The sequence below is a fragment of the Rhamphochromis longiceps genome, linkage group LG18, assembly GCF_057381845.1.
Source record: "Rhamphochromis longiceps isolate RC_006_pf linkage group LG18, R_longiceps_female_GT1.1, whole genome shotgun sequence".
Classification (NCBI taxonomy): Eukaryota; Metazoa; Chordata; class Actinopteri; order Cichliformes; family Cichlidae; genus Rhamphochromis; species Rhamphochromis longiceps.
Window position 1 is genome coordinate 12,582,913 of NC_140574.1, and position 18,474 is coordinate 12,601,386.

The 18,474-nt window shown below is 39.2% G+C and overlaps 3 protein-coding genes across 3 annotated transcripts; 2 read left to right on the forward strand and 1 right to left on the reverse strand.

Moving 5' to 3' along the window:
• Positions 1-219: 219 nt before the first annotated feature.
• Positions 220-2,840, forward strand: admp (anti-dorsalizing morphogenic protein). The gene is made up of 5 exons (XM_085389884.1): positions 220-663; positions 755-891; positions 980-1,099; positions 1,198-1,387; positions 1,872-2,840. The coding sequence occupies exons 1-5, from the start codon at positions 372-374 to the stop codon at positions 2,291-2,293; spliced, it is 1,161 nt and encodes a 386-aa protein (XP_085246010.1). The 5' UTR covers positions 220-371; the 3' UTR covers positions 2,294-2,840.
• A 2,613-nt stretch (positions 2,841-5,453) lies between these two features.
• On the forward strand, positions 5,454-8,833 carry cib3 (calcium and integrin binding family member 3). Its single transcript, XM_085389379.1, has 6 exons — positions 5,454-5,504; positions 6,203-6,237; positions 6,689-6,800; positions 7,296-7,443; positions 8,474-8,669; positions 8,812-8,833. Exons 1-6 carry the CDS (start codon positions 5,454-5,456, stop codon positions 8,831-8,833), a joined length of 564 nt encoding a protein of 187 aa, XP_085245505.1.
• Positions 8,834-9,298: 465 nt separating this feature from the next.
• On the reverse strand, positions 9,299-18,227 carry LOC146647827 (ras-related protein Rab-8A-like). The gene is made up of 8 exons (XM_085389380.1): positions 18,052-18,227; positions 17,465-17,525; positions 15,379-15,439; positions 15,197-15,274; positions 15,005-15,094; positions 14,049-14,114; positions 12,032-12,082; positions 9,299-11,882 (listed from the first exon to the last, which is right to left on the reverse strand). The coding sequence occupies exons 1-8, from the start codon at positions 18,173-18,175 to the stop codon at positions 11,793-11,795; spliced, it is 621 nt and encodes a 206-aa protein (XP_085245506.1). The 5' UTR covers positions 18,176-18,227; the 3' UTR covers positions 9,299-11,792.
• Between the last annotated feature and the right edge of the window lie 247 nt (positions 18,228-18,474).

Sequence of the window (18,474 nt, forward strand, 5' to 3'; positions counted from 1 at the left end):
TAAAATCATCCAGGCTGCTGGTTATTAAATATGCATTATACAACATACTCAACAATACACTGTATTTTCAGTGAGAATTTAAACTTTTCGTAGGCTGAGGGTAGTTTATTCGAGCCTTTATTGCCAGACGCAGGCTGAATGGAAAGTTCACACCTTTTCACGCCCCCATTAGTCTGCGTTTACATTCGCTCATTGCTGATTTACATTTGCGACCAAATAGCATCTTTACTGCTGTTTACTGAGGGCCTGGCGGTACTGGGGAGGAAACGGGGGCATTTGATATAAAAGTCGGCCTTCAAGGATCCCACTGTCACTCCACGCAGCTCGCAGATCGAAGACTTGGCTCACCGGGAATTTACTCACCGACAAATATGCTGAAGTTTGTCATCAGCTTCGCCGCACTGCTGTGCACGGCCGCTGCCGTGTCGCTCCACTACCCGGAGAACTCGTTCACTCCCGCGACAGAGTCCGAGGAAGTCCGCTCAGCTGCTATAAAGAGACTTTTGGAGGTTTTCGGGATGGACGACCCCCCTGTGATTCATGGACACAAACAGCCCCCTCAGTACATGCTTGATTTGTACAACGCGGTAGCCGACGTGGACGGTGTGACCAAGGATCCGCATCTTCTGGAGGGGAATACCGTGCGCAGCTTCTTTGATAAATGTAAGATCTGATGTGTCCCCGCATGCGTGCCAGGATGGCTGCTTTGGAAGACACTCTGATTTGAGCCCTAATCCTCTCATTTCTATTGCAGTGTACAGTGATCAGGTGGAGTTCAGCTTCAATTTGTCAATGGTCGCAAGAACAGAGAAGATTCTTGCTGCAGAGCTCCATCTTTATAAGCTGAGACCTCAGGCACCCTTGACGTTCAACAGACATCACTTCAGCCAGGTATGTAGACCAGCTCTAGACCAGTATTTAAACCCGAGTGGCTGAATGGCTGTTTCTAATTCTATCTACATTAATTTGGCTCTTTCAGGTCAGTGTTTATCAGCTGTTTGACACCAGCAAAACCAATTTTACGCAGAAGAAGCTGCTTTCCTCTCGACTTATCCCAGTGCACTCCTCTGGTTGGGAAGTCTTCACAATCACACATGCAGTAAGTATCACCACCTCTTTAAAGCCCACAAAGATCTGCTTTGAACTACACTGGACAGTGTAGAGTGCTGAAATAAACTTATGACCTTCTTCCTGAAGGTGCGCTCCTGGATGGTTGATGAGGGCACAAACCTGGGACTTCAAGTGGTGGTTCGGACACTGGGAGGGAGCCAAATGGATAAAAAACTGATCCGCTTTGCCTCAGGGCGCCACCACCATCACAGCAAACAGCCCATGCTGGTTCTCTTTACTGATGATGGCCGCTACTCTAATCCTCTTGAGAGCAAAGGTGAGATTTCTACTTTAATGTCAGTTACTCCCAGTGATATTAATATTAAGTGAAGATAGTAGCCGTGTGGATAAGATTTACAGTGGTTAAAGGGAAACCAGCCTCCAGTCTCTATATTCATAAGCACAACAGCCTTAGTTTTAGTTTTAATGGACGACTGAACTAAATGTCCACTGAGGTCAGTGCTGAATATATTTCCATCCACATGTGCAACCATTATTTAGCATGCTTATGAAGGAAACACTCACGTACAACTGGCCTGTGACTGACTGGGAGTATGCTTACAATTCAACAACTTGATGAAAAATGAAGCTCTCAGTGTTTTGTGTGTCCCACTTAAGGGCTTTAGATGTTATATTTCTTTGCACTCTACATTCAAACTTCTACTTCTGCTTGTGTGTCACTGCTTCCTCTTCTGTTTATGGAATGTACTTCGTAACAGTTCAAAAATTGCATTTTTAAAACGGTGGATTTCTTTCTCCAGATTCAGATGATACAGCAGAAACGTCCAACCTGCCCCAGACTCCCATGTCCGGTCCACCTTCCCGTAGCGCTCGATCTCTGGGCTACGATGCAGACGGTGCAGCCACGCACTGCCAGCGGTTTCCCCTAAATGTAGATTTCGAGGAGATCGGCTGGTCGGGCTGGATCGTATCACCAAAGGGTTACAACGCTTACTATTGCAAAGGCTCCTGCCCCTTTCCTCTGGGTCAGACCATGAAACCAACCAACCACGCCACTGTCCAGTCCATCATCAATGCCTTGAAGCTGGTGAAAGGCATTGAGACGCCGTGCTGTGTGCCAGACAAGCTCTTTTCCATCAACTTGCTCTTCTTTGATGATGATGAGAATGTGGTTTTAAAACAGTATAATGACATGGTGGCTGGAAGCTGTGGGTGCCACTAACATTAACTAGTCACTGGTATCGGGCTGCGAAGATTAAAAACTGTAAACATTGTAAACAGAGCTTGGTCAGCTGACCCTGGAAACTATTATGTGGCCAGTCCTACATGTGACACTGTAGTATATGTAAATAATGATAAATTATAATATATGAAAGTAATTGAAATGATATTAAATAATCAAAGGAATGTTAAATAAATTTGTAAATCTGTATTTTTCTGTATTTTATCTGTATTTTTTATGTTTTGTGTTGGGATATATATTGTAAATATTGTAAATGAAAGTCTTGTTTATTGGCCCTTGCATCAGTTTGTTGCATCATTTGTGAGGCTTTACAAAGCTTCACAATTCTTTTGAGACCCAACCACCAAAAAACAAAAAATCTAACAAACGAAATATGAAAAACAAAACAGGCTTTTAATCTTTTTGTAAAGTATAAAGTTAACTTGTAGACCTGCTATGATTACAATGCCCCCCATGTTTTCCAGCTCTGTGGACTTTTGTAAGTTTTCGAAAATCTGTATTAAAGCTCATCTTTTGCCTTTTAGAAGTGTTTCTGTGGGTCCTCTTTTTGAGAAAAGTAATCTCATAATGTTGTGCTAGATCAGGCTCATCAGAATTCAGTATCTCTAAATAGTTTAAGCTACGGTTGCATTATCATGTATACATGGATGCATGTAATACATTTTTTTTATGTCACTATTACACCACTTGCAATATTACTGTATATGTAATGACAGTGAAGGCATCTTATCTTATGTCATTCATCTGCACTGAGTATATTCAACTTTATAAACAAGAGGCTTCCACTAGCCCACTGGACATCTTCCTTTTCACCTCTAGAGGGCACTGATGTCCAAAGGGGTTTCCCTTTGGGTCCAGTGAGCACAATCATGATTGTTTATAGTGTAGTAGCAAAAGGCCATCCTCCTACAAACCATCCTCTTAAAAAAAGACATTCCTAAAGATGCTCAGGAAATAGGAGGATTAGAAAAAAGACAGGATATTCTGGACTATAAATAGAGAGTCCTTTAAAGATGCCCCATCAGTACAGTAAGGTATGTGTTCAGCTGTAAGATGGCACAGCTCTCTGTGACCTCCTATAAAACGCAACACAAGCTAAAGTCAAAGTGTTAAGAAGCTTTCTAAGAAATAGACTGATGTAATGTCTTTGTTCATTTAATGTCTTATAACAGCTCATAGGTGTTTATGCTGTGCGTCATAAGCATTGGTGTCTGACCTAAATTATGATGTGGTGAATCATGTGGTATGGAAGGCAAAAAACACAATATTTTCTATAATGGAAGCATCATTGAAATTGTTCTTTGGGGTCTCTAACGGGACCAAAGAATCTCAGGTTGTTGGAGATAGATGTGGATTTTTCAAAATAAAATATATGACCCAAAAGGTTTAGCCTTTATTGAGCCTTTATTTTTATGACTGCAATCACTGGTTGTTCTGGTAAGTTTCATCCTTATTACTCATCCTACCTGGAATAGAGTGAGGTAAAGTTGATGCTGTACACCTGCTATTATAAATCATAATTGCAGGATCAAAGGGAAGTTTTATGTCTGTGCCTCAAGGTGTTTCTGAACTCATTTTGTGTGCACACAAGTCAACACAAGTTCAGTTTTAAGTGAGCTCTGGAACACTTAAAACCTAAAACACTTCAAAACTTGCTTATATATCTATATCTATATCTATATCTATAGATAAGATAAGATAAGATAAGATAAGATAAGATAACCTTTATTAGTCCCACACGTGGGAAATTTGTTTTGTCACAGCAGGAAGTGGACAGTGCAAAAGTTATGAGGCAAAAATTAGAATACAATAAGAATAAATACAGTATACAACTGTACAGAATAGAATAAAATAAAATACTATATACAGTAGAATAAAATAAAATAAATATACAATAAGATAAAAATAGAATACAAATACAAATACTATATACAACTGAGTAAAAATACAACGATGACAGAAAGGATTATTGCACTTAGTATTATTGCATATGTATGGATGTGTGTGCTTGATCAGTTAAAGTCTTTATTATGGAGTCTGACAGCAGTGGGGAGGAAAGACCTGCGAAATCTCTCCGTCCCACACCGTGGGTGCCGCAGTCTCCCACTGAAGGAGCTGCTCAGTGCTGTCACAGTCTGCTGCATGGGGTGGGAGATGTTGTCCATCAGGGATGACAGCTTAGCCGCCGTTCTCCTGTCACTCACCACCTCCACTGGGTCCAGAGGGCATCCTAGAACAGAGCTGGCCCTTCGGATCACCCTGTTCAGTCTCTTCCTGTCCCCAGCAGAGATGCTGCCGCCCCAGCAGACCACGCCATAAAAGATAGCAGAAGCCACAACAGAGTCATAGAATTTCTTCAGGAGTGGGCCCTCCACTCCAAACGACCTGAGTCTCCGCAGCAGGTACAGCCTGCTCTGCCCTTTCCTGTAGAGGGCGTCTGAGTTATGAGTCCAGTCCAGTCTATTGTTCAGATGAACACCAAGGTACCTGTAGCTGTCCACAGCCTCAATGTCCATACCTTGGATGTTCAGTGGTTGCAGTGGAGAATGCTTGTGCCTGCGGAAGTCTACCACCAGATAGATAGATAGATAGATAGATAGATAGATAGATAGATAGATAGATAGATAGATAGATAGATAGATAGATAGATAGATAGATAGATAGATAGATAGATAGATAGATAGATAGATAGATAGATAGATAGATAGATAGATAGATAGATAGATAGATAGATAGATATACACTCACAACAATTAAGTTCTCAACTGAAACAAAACTTGTCTCACATCAAAAACTCTATTTGCCCACTACAAAACCCTGTCTCTAAAGAGTGTAACCTGAGTGGCGAACAAGGCGTTGGCCATAGTGTGCCACCAAAGGGGGTTGATACCACTTGGCATGATGCTGGACGACAGCCCTTATTCACTGTCAAAGGGGTTTCTATTCACAACGGAGAAAACGATGAAATGCCTCCATTATAGTGGGGACCAAAGGGCCCCAGTGCAGCCAGACACCTGATCTCCTCTTTGGCTCTGGCTTCCCTTTGTCAGAGTATTTCATAACTAGCATACCCACTTTAAAAAAGGACTTGATGCCGGAGCAGCGATGGACCTGAGACTCTGTGTTTCTGCACTCAGACATGGGAAATAAACAAACCATCTTTACGGCACAGCAGCTAGATGCCTATCAGGTTGGTATCACTCATGTTTCTTTATCAATTAATTGATAAGGCTCACTCAGAATGAATGGAGCTACCATTATCAGTATTAGCTTAACATCTACGAACAAGATTAATCAGACCTCTTCATACTTTTTATTAGCAAAAAAGAAAGGGATCCAGTCCCATGTGGTGCAGCACTTCCTGACATTCAGAGTCAGTGTTTTCCTGATATTGTGTGATGACTGGATTTGCTTTTGACTTGCATCATTTTGATGAAAAGAAAACTCTCAGAAGTAATTTGAGGTGCAAAGTTAGAGATGTCATATGGTAAATAAATGGTAAATGGCAAGTAAGGCATTTATAAATAAAGTTTTTCATTTGATTTTTGGTGCTAATGTAATGGAGAAATGTTGGAGAAACATTAATATTTACACAAAAATAATTGCCATTTAAAAAAAATTATTAAATTTCACTGCTTTGATCCACCGCAACATCACCACAACATGCTGATACATGATAATAATAATCGTAATAGACAGACAGAGATCATTTTGCCTGTTTTGTAAGCAATTCATAATTTGTTTCCAAAAACTGCATGTTTACTTCTCTACTTTACCAATATTGTGTAAAAATAAGTGTCTTTTATTGATGTATTGCTATTACTGAGTAAAGATTATACACATCACTGTATGCAAACAGCTCACATTGAATTTAAATTGCATTTACAGGACTGTACATATTTCACAAGAAAGGAAATTCTGAGGTGAGCCTACATTACTTCAGTTATTTTGTTTATACTTCCTGCTTTATGACATCCCTCCAGTGCAGAAAAGATCAAACTAAACATGGACTCAGGATAAGTTGTGTCAGATCTCATTAATTTCCTGAGTCATTGCTTATGTAGCATGCTTGACAGAGCTGAATTTTGTTCTATTCTGCACAATACCATACTGTAACTCTAAACTAGACTATCAGGACACCTGTCTTGATGTGGGGCAGACTGCCACTGAGATCACAGGCTATTTTTATTGTGCTGGAAAGCGTATAAGTTGAATGTTTTCTGTTTTCAAAATAGTGTCCGTAGCTGAAAAGCAAGTTCTTAACTTAACTTTTTCTTTCTAACTTTTCCTTGTCCCTTTAAAGTGTAACTCTACATATTATAGGACATATCTTGTAATTCAATATTGATAGTAAATTTTTTAAACCTTTCCTAGACTCTTCCACCGCTATCGGGATTTGGCACCGCAGCTCGTTCCTCTTGACTACACCAACCACCCAGATGTGAAGTTACCATATGAGCTGATTGGCAGCATGCCAGAGCTGAAGGTAGTCCCGCTGCACTGGTCCGCACACGCCCTGCAGACCCGCGCTCGCTCCCTGTGTTCCCAATCCATAATTAATGACCAATTAATCGACAGAATTCTTTGAGCGGTTATATGTTACCTGACTCCTTTAAACTTGAAGGATGTTGGTGGGTCCCAGAGGACACACTTGGTGGAAATAGGTCAATTATATGCCTCTTTACTCAGTGACAGCAAGGTAAACAGGTGTGTTAACAAGCTGGTCACTGACATGCCCCAAGAAAGGGAGAATGAGCCGGTCACGATCAGGGTCACGCCCGAGGTTGCCACTTTTTCCAAGCTGTTTTTATTACTAAAGATAATTTTATGACTTTATTGGATTTCAAATAGAAAAACAAAACTGAAGTAAAATCACAAACAGCACAATTTTGTTAGAACAGGACTAAACTGCATCACATCGAACAGGCAGAAGTTAGTTGTGCTGAACATTTGTGTGTTCATGCTTTGACTGTTTGTTTAGGACAACCCGTTTCGACAGAGGATCGCTGAGGTTTTCTCTGAGGATGGCGAGGGAAACATGACACTGGACGACTTCTTGGACATGTTTTCTGTCCTCAGTGAGATGGCTCCACGGGACCTCAAGGCCTACTATGCTTTCAAAATTTATGGTAAAATCTTCATAAATCAAGGATGCTTGTCATTGTTTTTGTTTTTTTCTTTAAAACCAATGTTAATTCCAACCAATTTTTACATTTTTGCAGTTTCACAAATCATACTGTGCATACTTTACTACACACGGTACATAACAAAGTATGTGAATAACCCTTCCTACTGCCACTGCAAGCTGAAAAAATACATTTAAATGTTAACATTTTACACCAAATAAGGAGATATTTCAACTTAAATGCACTGTTTACATCTGTTTGCAAAAGGCAATCATGGAAACAAAATTGCTATATGTTAAACTGCAGAAAACAGCATTGACTTAAGCTCATTATTAGTTAGAATAAGGGCAAATTTAATGTTAGAGCCATGCAGATATGCCGCTGGATTTTCTGCACCTGATTTGAGTTGTGAAAGAGGATGTTTGGTTTCCAACATCCCAGACAGAAGAGTGGGCGTTAAACACATCTTGAAACTTGCAGCATTTAAAGAAGCGGTTTGTCAGTAAAACTAAACTGATTATTGTGCAAAAAACGTACGATGAAATCATCAGCAGTAATATATATTCATCCTGAAGGGTTATGGATCGGTAAACACAGCAGATGGGGAATGGAAAGTTTAGGATCATATACCAGCTCGTCAAAGCCTCGGTTAAAAAAAAAAGACAGCTGACAACTTGTGAAACTACACACGAGAACTTTTCATTCCTTATTCAGACTAACAAGGGTGACGTAGTTACACTATAATGAAAAGGATAAGAAAAAACAGCCTGCTTTTCTTCATTAAATTAATCATACACTAAATATTTCAGCCACATTAACAAAATATAAGGTGAAAAAAAAAAAGTTGTTAGCTTTAGTTCCACATTTGTCCAAAACAATATATTAAAAACTGTCTTTTGTCCAACCAGATTAGTCTAAAACATGTTCAATTTACAGCCAACAAAGACACAAAAAGGCTTAAGTTGAATAATTCATTAACTGATGTATTATTTGACCTGTTGATATTTTTTTATTTATTTATTTTTTCTGTAAGATTTCAACAACGATGACTTCATCTGCAAGTCAGACCTGGAGAAGACGCTGAACAAGCTGACTCGTAACGAGCTGACAGAAGACGAGGTGAGGATGGTGTGCGAGAAGGTGATCGATGAGGCCGACCTGGACAATGATGGCCGTCTGTCACTCGAAGATTTTCAGCACATGATTGTTAGAGCTCCGGACTTCCTCAGGTAAACCAGCAGTAAACATTTACAATAACATGTAAACCCATCAACAAGGACTAGATGTGTTATTTGGTTATAACTATTGACTCTAATATAGAATATTGTCCTTTTGCTGACTTTCGTAATGAGAAGTGCTTTCTGTTCACAGCACTTTTCATATAAGGATATAAGCAAATGAAGCAATTCTCTACATTTGCTACCTGGAATAGCCCCAAAGGATGGACTGGAAATACTTCAGAATGAAATCCTGTCATCTTCACATCTTCATCATTTTTTTTTAATGTAAAAATAAATAAAATGACCAAAATCATTGTTCTGGCATTCTTTAAGGAGTCCATGTCCAGTTTTTCTCTTACAGAAACAACAACAGTCATGCTGTGACTGCAGATCTTTCATCAGGTGGAGGCTTCGGCCAATCCCTCAAGACAAGGCTCATTAGCTATGATTATCAACAGTGGATTTGTGTCTTGTATCAAAAGGGGTTCAGTTACACTGGACAATAAACAATAAACACGCCAGAATATTCCAGTGAGCCAATAATAGGAGAGCCATTTGTCATGAAAGCAGTCAGTGGGTAAACTGATAGTTTCCTGTGACATCCAGCCAATAAAGCCACTGAATTGAAACGCACAAGGTTAGTTTTATAACCTTATTTTATTAAATCAAAAGTTCACATATCTACAAAATTGTAGATACATTTTATATGGGTTTAGAAAGTACAGTACAATTTAAGCAGACCTACTTTTTAGTGATATTTACAATGTTTTGTTGATTTTTCCTATTATTGTCCCTGTGTACTTCACACTAATGGAATAAAATATGGCTGTAAAAAGGGAAACATTTCAAGAAAACAAAAGATATGACTTAAAAACAAAATCAAAGAGGAAGTATCATATTTCAGAAAAAAATTATACAGCTCGAGTCCCATAAAAGTTTGCTCCCTATGTTTCTGTTTATGACTTAAAGCTCGAACAAAACGGTGCCGTCTTCACAGTTCGACACCCGCTCTCTTCCCGCTCAACAGTACCCCGCTGTGCTAAGTTTCACCTGCACTGATGCACCAATGCAGCTTTAAATAAACAGAGCGTGTCCTCTCTTTTTGGCTCAGTGACTGACACAAAACAAAAATAACAAAAAGCCCATACATTCAACCGTACAGCTCTGTAGGTATGTCTGAAAAAAAAGTACATTACACACACGCACAGGTCCGAGATTCACAATGCATAGCTCACCTATGACAGAATAGATTACTAGTGGTTAAGACAAATGGCCATGGTATTCATGAGGTCCCAAATTATTTGATATTACAAAAGGTGCATGAAACATATTGTCCCTCAATACTGTGCATGTAGGAACTTGATTTTAAGACTGACATAAACATAGAAACAATGGAAACAGACTGAGAATCCACATCTAAGTTCAACACAGGTGGAGTGTACATAATTGCATCACACTCCCCAGATTAGCTGTCTCTAATAAAATACTGATTCATATTTGAAGTTTGGCAGTTACCTAAGATGCACCGTGTGCTTCTGGCGCCACCTAGCTGTCAGATCTAATGTCCACAATGGGGAAAAACAAACCTGTAAAAGGATCCAGAATACCCCAAACAGGGCCATCTTTAGCTTAATTCAAGCCATCTCTATGTAAACTCATAAAATATTACTTTTAAATTACGGGTTGGCAAGCACAGTAGTATAAAAAAAAGAGAGGCTGAAAGACTTATCTTTTACACGCAGATATATGCTGAAATAACTCAGTCTGAGGAAGGAAACGTTTTTAAGAGAACTAATAACAGGGCAGTGGACTGCTAGCTGTGAACTACCAGAGGAGATCAAGTCCTTTGGGTGTTGTAAAATGTTGGTAATATATGTCCTTTATATTACCAAGACTCAAAAGGAGCAAAAGAAATTTATAGCTGTACTGTATTGCAAAACTATCACTTGGCACAGACTACACACAAACCACAATTTACTGGTAAAGTGCAAGGAGAGCTGCATGACAGCAGGGAAGGGGCAGAAGGGGCTTACAGTGTGAAACTTCAAGTGATTTTAACTGCTCATCAAACAACCAGAGACGTCATTCAGCTTAACTGCGACTAAGAGCTGACAGGAAAAATTCAGACATCAATCTATTTTAAAGAAGAGCTGAGGCGACAGACCAAAGGAGAGAAACAAACTTCAATAATAAATCGTTTAAAAAGTCATTTTTCAAGATAAATACCAATAAGTGCAGCATCTCAAATAAATGAGATTGCTGCTTTTCTGCCTCATGTGACAATAAACTGATTATTTTAGGACATCTTTAGTGGCTTCAAACAGGCTGTGATTTCAAACTATAAATTAAGGTCTCATTGTCACAGTAATCCTATTATTACAAATTTAAGACTGGTCATTTGCTACATCAAGAAATGTTCCTAAACAGAGTATTTGCATTTTCATCATTAGAATGACAAAAACCTAAACTGTAGTTTAAGATAATATACTCTTCATCACTCACTGAAAGGAGGAGAATGCACCAATGGTGGAGTAATCATTTTCAGTCACAAAAAAATGATTGTCAAGGACAACAAGAGCAGTGCTCTCAGCTCATTCTGTCTGATCCTTGACTGACAGTGAAAAGGAAACCTGTACAGCTCTGTTTCACAGCATTTCAAGCTCATCAGCCTCTGGTTGAAATTTGTCACATAAAAAAAGGGACAGAGTGCTATTAAAAATAGATCTAAATATATCACATTTGTAATCCAGTCCACAAACTATTAATGACTTCTCATCCCTGGTTCTGCTACCGGTTGTGTGAATGAGTGAGTGAGGATAATGAAGAGACTAACTCTGGAGTAAGAGCCCATTCCTTTGTGTTAAATGGAACATCTGGATAATGCTCCTGGCTGAGTCCTCCAACCAGCAGAGCACCATGACTCATGAAGTCAACATTTATCCTTAAAATGGAAAAGATGAAACTCTGGAAGCTTTCAGAAGAGGAAGCAAGGAGGGGAAGTCCTCCATTTACTGACAATATAATGGCTTACGTGGGCTTTTAGGACTGACCATAGCTGGAGAGAAAGGGGGAGGAAGTGCTAAGAGCAAGAACAGTCTATTTATGTCCAGTCAGTATGAAAGGCCTCAGTCCTCAGAGTAGGCTACAGCGGAAGAAGCTGGTCTTTTTCTGAGGCTCTGAGATCTTTACGCCCTGACTGCTTCCTTGCGGTGTGTTGCCCTCCTGCAGCAAAAACAACAAAGAAAAACAAAAGACAAGTCAAAACACTGTCATCTGCTGCACAGTTTTCCACAAGCTGGAAAAACGCAAAAACATTCCATAAAGCGAGCCACAAGAGCTGCTGATCATTTTCCTCACAGTTTTATCCTTACCAATTTTGTGTCCATTTTTGATTTGATGTCTCTGGCCAGCATCAAAAACGCCTGTGAAACAGAAAAGCATGCTTTCAAAATTCTAATCTTCATCTACCGTAAATTCAACTCAAGAATTTAAGGCAGCTGGACCTAATAGTCACAAGGTTCAATTAGATTCAATTTTATTTATATAGTGCCAAACAGTAACAACAACAGTCGCCTCAAGGTGCTTATATTATAGGGTGAAGACTAGAGCTGGGCGATATGAGATTTTTTCATATCACGATATGTTTTTTTCATTTCAGGCGATAACGATATCTATCACGATATAAGCCAAATAACTATATTTGTAAGATTTAAATGTGCCGTTGCTCACAAGTAAAATGTGAAATAATCAGCAGCTTGTTTTTATTTAAATATTTATTTCCCATAATAAGTTCAACAGGGTAGATGTACTTAAGGAACATGAGACTTTTTCAGATAAATAAAGGCAAATATTGCAAACTACACAAAAGGCAGCCGCTAAAGCGTTTAAGTTTCAAAATAGAACAAACGAAACAGACTACTAAATTGTCAATTCCACTTAGAAGCAAAATATTAATTCTAAAAATAAATCTTAGTTTGTTTTACAGAAGAACAGACAAAACTGACTAACTTTTGTCAATATCAAATAAACTGAGAACTAAAAGGAAATTCTCAATCTCTCCTTGTTGTATAGCTGAGCTTTTCAAACAGTTTTAACAGTTACTTTAGTCTGACAAAAGCCGAATGACGAATTAGCGCTTCCAGTCAGAGACTGAGGCTACGTCCACACGTACACGGGTATTTTTGAAAACGGAGATTTTCCGTTTTCGTTTTAAAAAAATAATCCCGTCCACACATAAAGGGAGAAATGAAAGAAAACGCTGCTATGAACATGCCAAAGCAGCAGGTGGCGCTAGATTCCTAACCGTGCAGAAATGTTGGCCAATCAGAAGTCTAGAAGCCTCGGTGGGAAAAAGTAAACAAAGCTGGGGCATAGAAGCAGAACCGAGTCGTATGTGTGGAGGGACAGTAACTGTGTGTATATGTAAGCATTTAAACACTGCAGAGAGTAGAATTAACAGTAACAGTATTGTAGAAATTCATTTCACCGAAACAATAACGTGGCGCAGTGTGACGCATGCACCAGTTTATTGTATTTGCAGACTTGCTTTCGGCACAATTTACAGTGCACGCTACTCTATTTTTTGTCAGACTTGAAATAGCCGAAATACCTTCACACTACGGAACTTCTATGGCTCTTCCGTTCGACAATCTCTCCGGCATTGGAACCATCATCTGTTTTCTCTTCGGTCACGCTCGGTTGATTTTTCTAGTCGGCGCACTCATTTCCTCCATTACGCGCTGGCTGCTTCCCAAACAAACACACGTGCGGCTTGGCACTTGTGCGGTACGTAACAAGTCACGCGACGTGACGCTGCGGCTGTGATTGGTTCGGCTCTGCGCTACTTAATTTGGATTGGCTGACCTTTTTTTTTTTTTTTTTTTTTTTTTTAAGAGGACAAGAGCGGCGAGGTCTATCGCGATAGCTTAATTTCTCTATCGAGTAAAAGTTATATCGCGATACATATCGTTATCGTTCTATCGCCCAGCTCTAGTGAAGACACAAAAATAATAGAGAGAAACCCCAAAAAAATCAAACGACCTCTTTTGAGCAAGCACTTGCTAACAGTGGGAAGGAAAAACTCCCTTCTAACAGGAAGAAACCTCCAGCAGAAACAGGTCAGCGAGGGGCAGCCATTTGGCGCAACTGGCTTTGGGACGAAAAGTCCAGTTATCACCAACAAGGTTCTTAATTTTGTGCATATGGGAGCTTTGCTTTCTAACCACGAAAGATGAAATCAATATTAGACACAAGCAGGTGACATGTTTTGGGGTTTTTCTGGAGGCAAATACTGTTGTGATTTAGCGCCATATAAATAAAACTGAACTGAATGTTTACATGACGTATCAAATTAACTGTGCCATGTGTTCTAGCTGACAAAGTGCTTACATTTTCCACGTTGATGTTGGACTTTGCGCTGGTCTCCATGAACTTTATTCCATACTCTAGTGCAAGCTGAAATAAATAAACAAATAAATAAAGCTTTAAAAAAAATTCTGCTGACACTTTTATTCAAAGCATATTACTTTAACATTGCAATAATGACTAAGATTCCCCCTCGACTGATGATCTAGGTGGAAATGACACAGAGTATCACCAGCTACTTGTTGGTTTCCATCAATGAAGTAAATTTATATAAAATGTACTTACAGTAACCCCTGCATGTAACCAACCCTAACTCAGATGCATGTGTATTAAGGATGGGCATTTCAAGCAAGCACGCTATTTAACATTAACTAGGAACAAGTCGCCTATTTTCCAATAGTTGGAAACTGCTTTTAAATGACTATAAACAGCTGTGTCAGACTTTTCACCATGCTAGCTTTACCTCGTTTCCATTTGTTATATGCATTTAATCCATAAAAGACCCTTTGATGGCTGTAATAATGATTGGCTTTGCATATTACAGCGACATATAACCTCAGTCTGGCACATGGTACTTGGTAGTGCACCCTGTCGTTTAAAACCTAGCCGATGTTTTACTGCCACCTACAGGTAGTAAAAGTGCATTAAATCCAACCAGGCAATAATAAAAACAAGGAAGAAACACTTTTGTAAAATCATGGATATCCCAGATGTGAATGCACACAGACGCAAGAAAACAGAATGATAACATGTCTTTCTGTTGGACTGATTTTAAACTAGATCTTAATGTAACTTTACAGTGGCAGAAACACTAGTTTCTCTTCTCTCCTCTCAGTTTCACTGTGTGTTTGTGCTGGTGAACCTGAAACTGCAAGAACAGCCAACCATTCCTCCCCACAGGGAGAGCTCACTGTGTGACTACATGAAAATGACTCTTTGGAGAAGATTATGTGAGACCATGCATCTGTCAAGCTTCTCACCTTTTCCCCCATCTCTTTGGACACCTGCCGTTTGTCATTGATGTCACATTTGTTGCCAAGGACCATCTTCTCAACGTCCGCTGACGCATGCTGGATTAGAAGAGTTTGAATTTTAAAACAGTACATGATACCATACAGACTTTTGATGGGTAGAACATAAGTGGATGAGTTTATATTTGGACCAGAATGTACCTCTTCTATATTCCTTATCCAGTTCTTGATATTTTCAAAGGATTTTTCGTTTGTGATGTCGTAGACGAGCATGATGCCCTGTAAAGAGCAGTACAATCATAAATAAATGCAGGTGAAGCTGCACCTTCAACAGGAAAGAGGATGTAAATCACATCTGTCTGTCAGCATGTGAAGATACCCACCATTGCACCTCTGTAGTAGGCTGTTGTGATTGTTCGGAAGCGTTCCTGACCAGCTGTATCCCTAAAGAAAAAACATCATTAGTTATCTGAAAGCTTAAGGACAAAATATCAAATTGAATGTTTGTGGAAATTATTAGAAAAGTTAACACAAATTTCTAACTAATATCAAGCATGACAGCTAATACACTAAATGTATATTAAAACTGATGAAACAGTTATCTTAAACTCGCTAGTTGAACAGGCTGATATAGAGCTGGCAGTGTATAAACACATCCAACATACATGTAACGGGCTTTTTAAATACCTCTTCATTGGTACAGAAGCAAAACACCAGCATACAGTATATTACTACTGTGTAGTGCTTGTGGGTAACTGTATTAAGTCTGCAACAGTGCATTAATGTAACAAATAATAAATTCAAGGAAAACATCTCGGCACACAAAACTTTCTTCAACATAAACAAGCTATAATACTAATATCTGCAACCTTACAATAATTGTCAAATTTAAATTATGCTAGCTAGGATTACAATTGGGTACTCCTAGCTAGCCAGGTAACATTAACGGTAGAAGCCAAATATGGCACTACACTGAAGCAAAAAGCCTAACAGGTGGTCTGCTAATAACTGACTTTAGCCCTCTTTATTAAAGTCTGGAAGTTATGTGGCTTTATTTTTTGTGTAAATTACATTAAAATGTATTTCTTTTATTCTACATACACTCCTATCTGAAGTCTCTGTAGACTACAATGTTCACAGACAACACTGTGATCTGTAGTGAGAGTTGGGAGGAAGCCAAAGAGAACTTGGAAAGGTGGAGGTATGCAGTGAAGAGAAAAGGATTGCAAGTCACTGAAGCAAGATAGAATACATGTGTGAATGAGAGGAGGACATAACATAACAGTGAAGAGCAGAGGTAGTAAAGCTGGATAAGTTGAAACACCTGGGGTGAACCATCCAAAACACTGGACAGTTTATGAGAGAGATGAAGACGAGCGTTTAGGCAAGGTGGAGTGGGTGGAGATGAGTGTTGGGGTGATTTGTAACAGAAGCATAGTGGCATTAGTGAAAGGGAAAGTTTATACAAGAACAATGGTTTGAGGATGATGTCACTAGCAAAAACACAGGAGGCAAAGCTGGAGGTGGCAGAGCTGAAAGTGATCTTGAGGAACAGGTTTATAAATGACTACATCAGAGAAACAACTGCGGTTTAGAGACAAAGTTATGCTGCACTTCATTTGCATCAAGAGAGATGTAAATCCTGAGCTGAGCATGCTCCAGTAGTCAAGTTGGAGCAACAACAGGATTTGTTTAGCTACTTATCAAAGTAGAGCTGCTGCTGTAGCAGGTTCATGGATACAACCTGGTCAGTGTTCTAATTTAGCGAGTCACAAATACACAACAGTGGCGGTGCAGAGTATGAGTATTACAATTTTACTACTGTTCATGGTTGCCATCTTGAATTGTTAAGCCTGGTTTTTCTGAGGCTCCTCCAACTTTCCAAGCTCAAAATCTGACTTGAGGGAACAGTTCAGATGTAAATTCCATCTGCCAACTTTAACTAGAACACACTATTACAAAGACAAAAAGGAAACGGTTTGACCATGTGCACTGGAGGAATAGTTGAAATTGGGCAAAGCATGTTAAATATAGAGCTGTTAGTCAGGAGGAAAAGAGGAAGACCTCAGAGAAGATTAATGGATCTAGTGAAGGTCATAAAAGGGGTTTGGTGTAGCAGAAAATGAGGATGCTAGAGTTAGGGTGAGGTGGAGGCATATTATCCATTGCAAACCATGCAATGTAATGTCCACTCATGGAAAAAGTGGTAGTGGTTAAAACACATTAATTTTAAAAATGATTACATCTGTGATTCTTATCACTGATAATGTATAAGAAGCACATAAGCAGTGAACTCAAGTATTAAACTAGAGCTTGTAAAGTGTATATACATAGTGTAAAATACTGAAAATAATTATTTGAAAAAAAAAAATCAACCAACACTAAATGTGTATTAAAACTAAATTAAAACAATGACAAATACAAAACATTCTCGGCAAAATTATGTCACATGTCCAGCATTAAACTTACCATATTTGTAACTTTATCTTCTTGCCGTCAAGCTCTATTGTCCTAATCTTGAAATCAATGCCTGCGATTAAAATAAAAACCCAACATGAATGTCAAATCATAACGATAGCTTAGTAGCTCGGCTCTAGCTGTCAACATTGGCTAAGTCTACATTTTCAGCAAGCGAAATAACACCTACGGGCTGCCAATAAGCTACAGGAATATGATAATAAACAACCATTACACCAAATATCCGTGTTTCGTATGTCTTTCAAGAATGTAGACGGAGCCAAACGGCTAATGTGCCACTCGGCTAACCGTCTTGGTTAGCAACCCGGCATCAGGTTATTATACAACAAAACATTTCTGCTTAAACATGCGCCACACGTACAAACAAAGGTTATCAGTGCTTCACTTCACTACACTGAATTAACTAGTCAATCGTACTGCTGCTACTTTAGCAAATACACATTCTGCCTATAGTTTCTATAAAAGAGAAACTAGTTCCTTCTGCTGAAATCCAGCAAGTAGACGGCCTCACCGAGGAAGCCCATTGACGTACTGTAAACAGAGAATGGCTCGGTTTTTGTTTCCCCCCAAATACTCACCTATAGTTGAGATAAACGTTGAATTGAAGGCGTCTTCCGAAAACCTGAACAGGACGCAGGTCTTCCCGACACCAGAGTCTCCGATTAACAGTAATTTAAACAAATAGTCGTATGTTTTCGCCATACTTGATATTATTGCGGAAATCCCGCCCGGCAAAGAAGCAATGTAAATGAGCTGGAATGACGCCCCCTGCTGGCCCGGAATTCAACAGCGTTTCAGACTGTGACCGTGAGGCCTTTAGATTGTTGGCTTACTTAAGGTAGACCAGGTTATAATTGTGACTTATTTAACCTGTGCTACTTTATGCTTTTTTTTTTTTTTTAAATCTACTGTACTTGTTACTCTACTGTATAACTATAGCCTTAATTCAATATAAAGTTTTGTTCTTGCCATTTTATTATGTACACCTTGCTAGGACCAGT

Coding starts and splice junctions, on each gene's coding strand:
- LOC146647827 (XM_085389380.1), bottom strand. CDS start 18,175: ATGGCGAAAACATACGACTATTTGTTTAAATTACTGTTAATCGGAGAC. Junction 17,526..18,051: donor AACGTTTATCTCAACTATAG/GTGAGTATTTGG, acceptor TTTTAATCGCAG/GCATTGATTTCAAGATTAGG. Junction 14,115..15,004: donor CCAAAGAGATGGGGGAAAAG/GTGAGAAGCTTG, acceptor TATTTATTTCAG/CTTGCACTAGAGTATGGAAT.
- cib3 (XM_085389379.1), top strand. CDS start 5,454: ATGGGAAATAAACAAACCATCTTTACGGCACAGCAGCTAGATGCCTAT. Junction 5,505..6,202: donor AGCAGCTAGATGCCTATCAG/GTTGGTATCACT, acceptor TTGCATTTACAG/GACTGTACATATTTCACAAG. Junction 6,238..6,688: donor ACAAGAAAGGAAATTCTGAG/GTGAGCCTACAT, acceptor AACCTTTCCTAG/ACTCTTCCACCGCTATCGGG.
- admp (XM_085389884.1), top strand. CDS start 372: ATGCTGAAGTTTGTCATCAGCTTCGCCGCACTGCTGTGCACGGCCGCT. Junction 664..754: donor GCGCAGCTTCTTTGATAAAT/GTAAGATCTGAT, acceptor TTTCTATTGCAG/TGTACAGTGATCAGGTGGAG. Junction 1,100..1,197: donor TCTTCACAATCACACATGCA/GTAAGTATCACC, acceptor TTCTTCCTGAAG/GTGCGCTCCTGGATGGTTGA.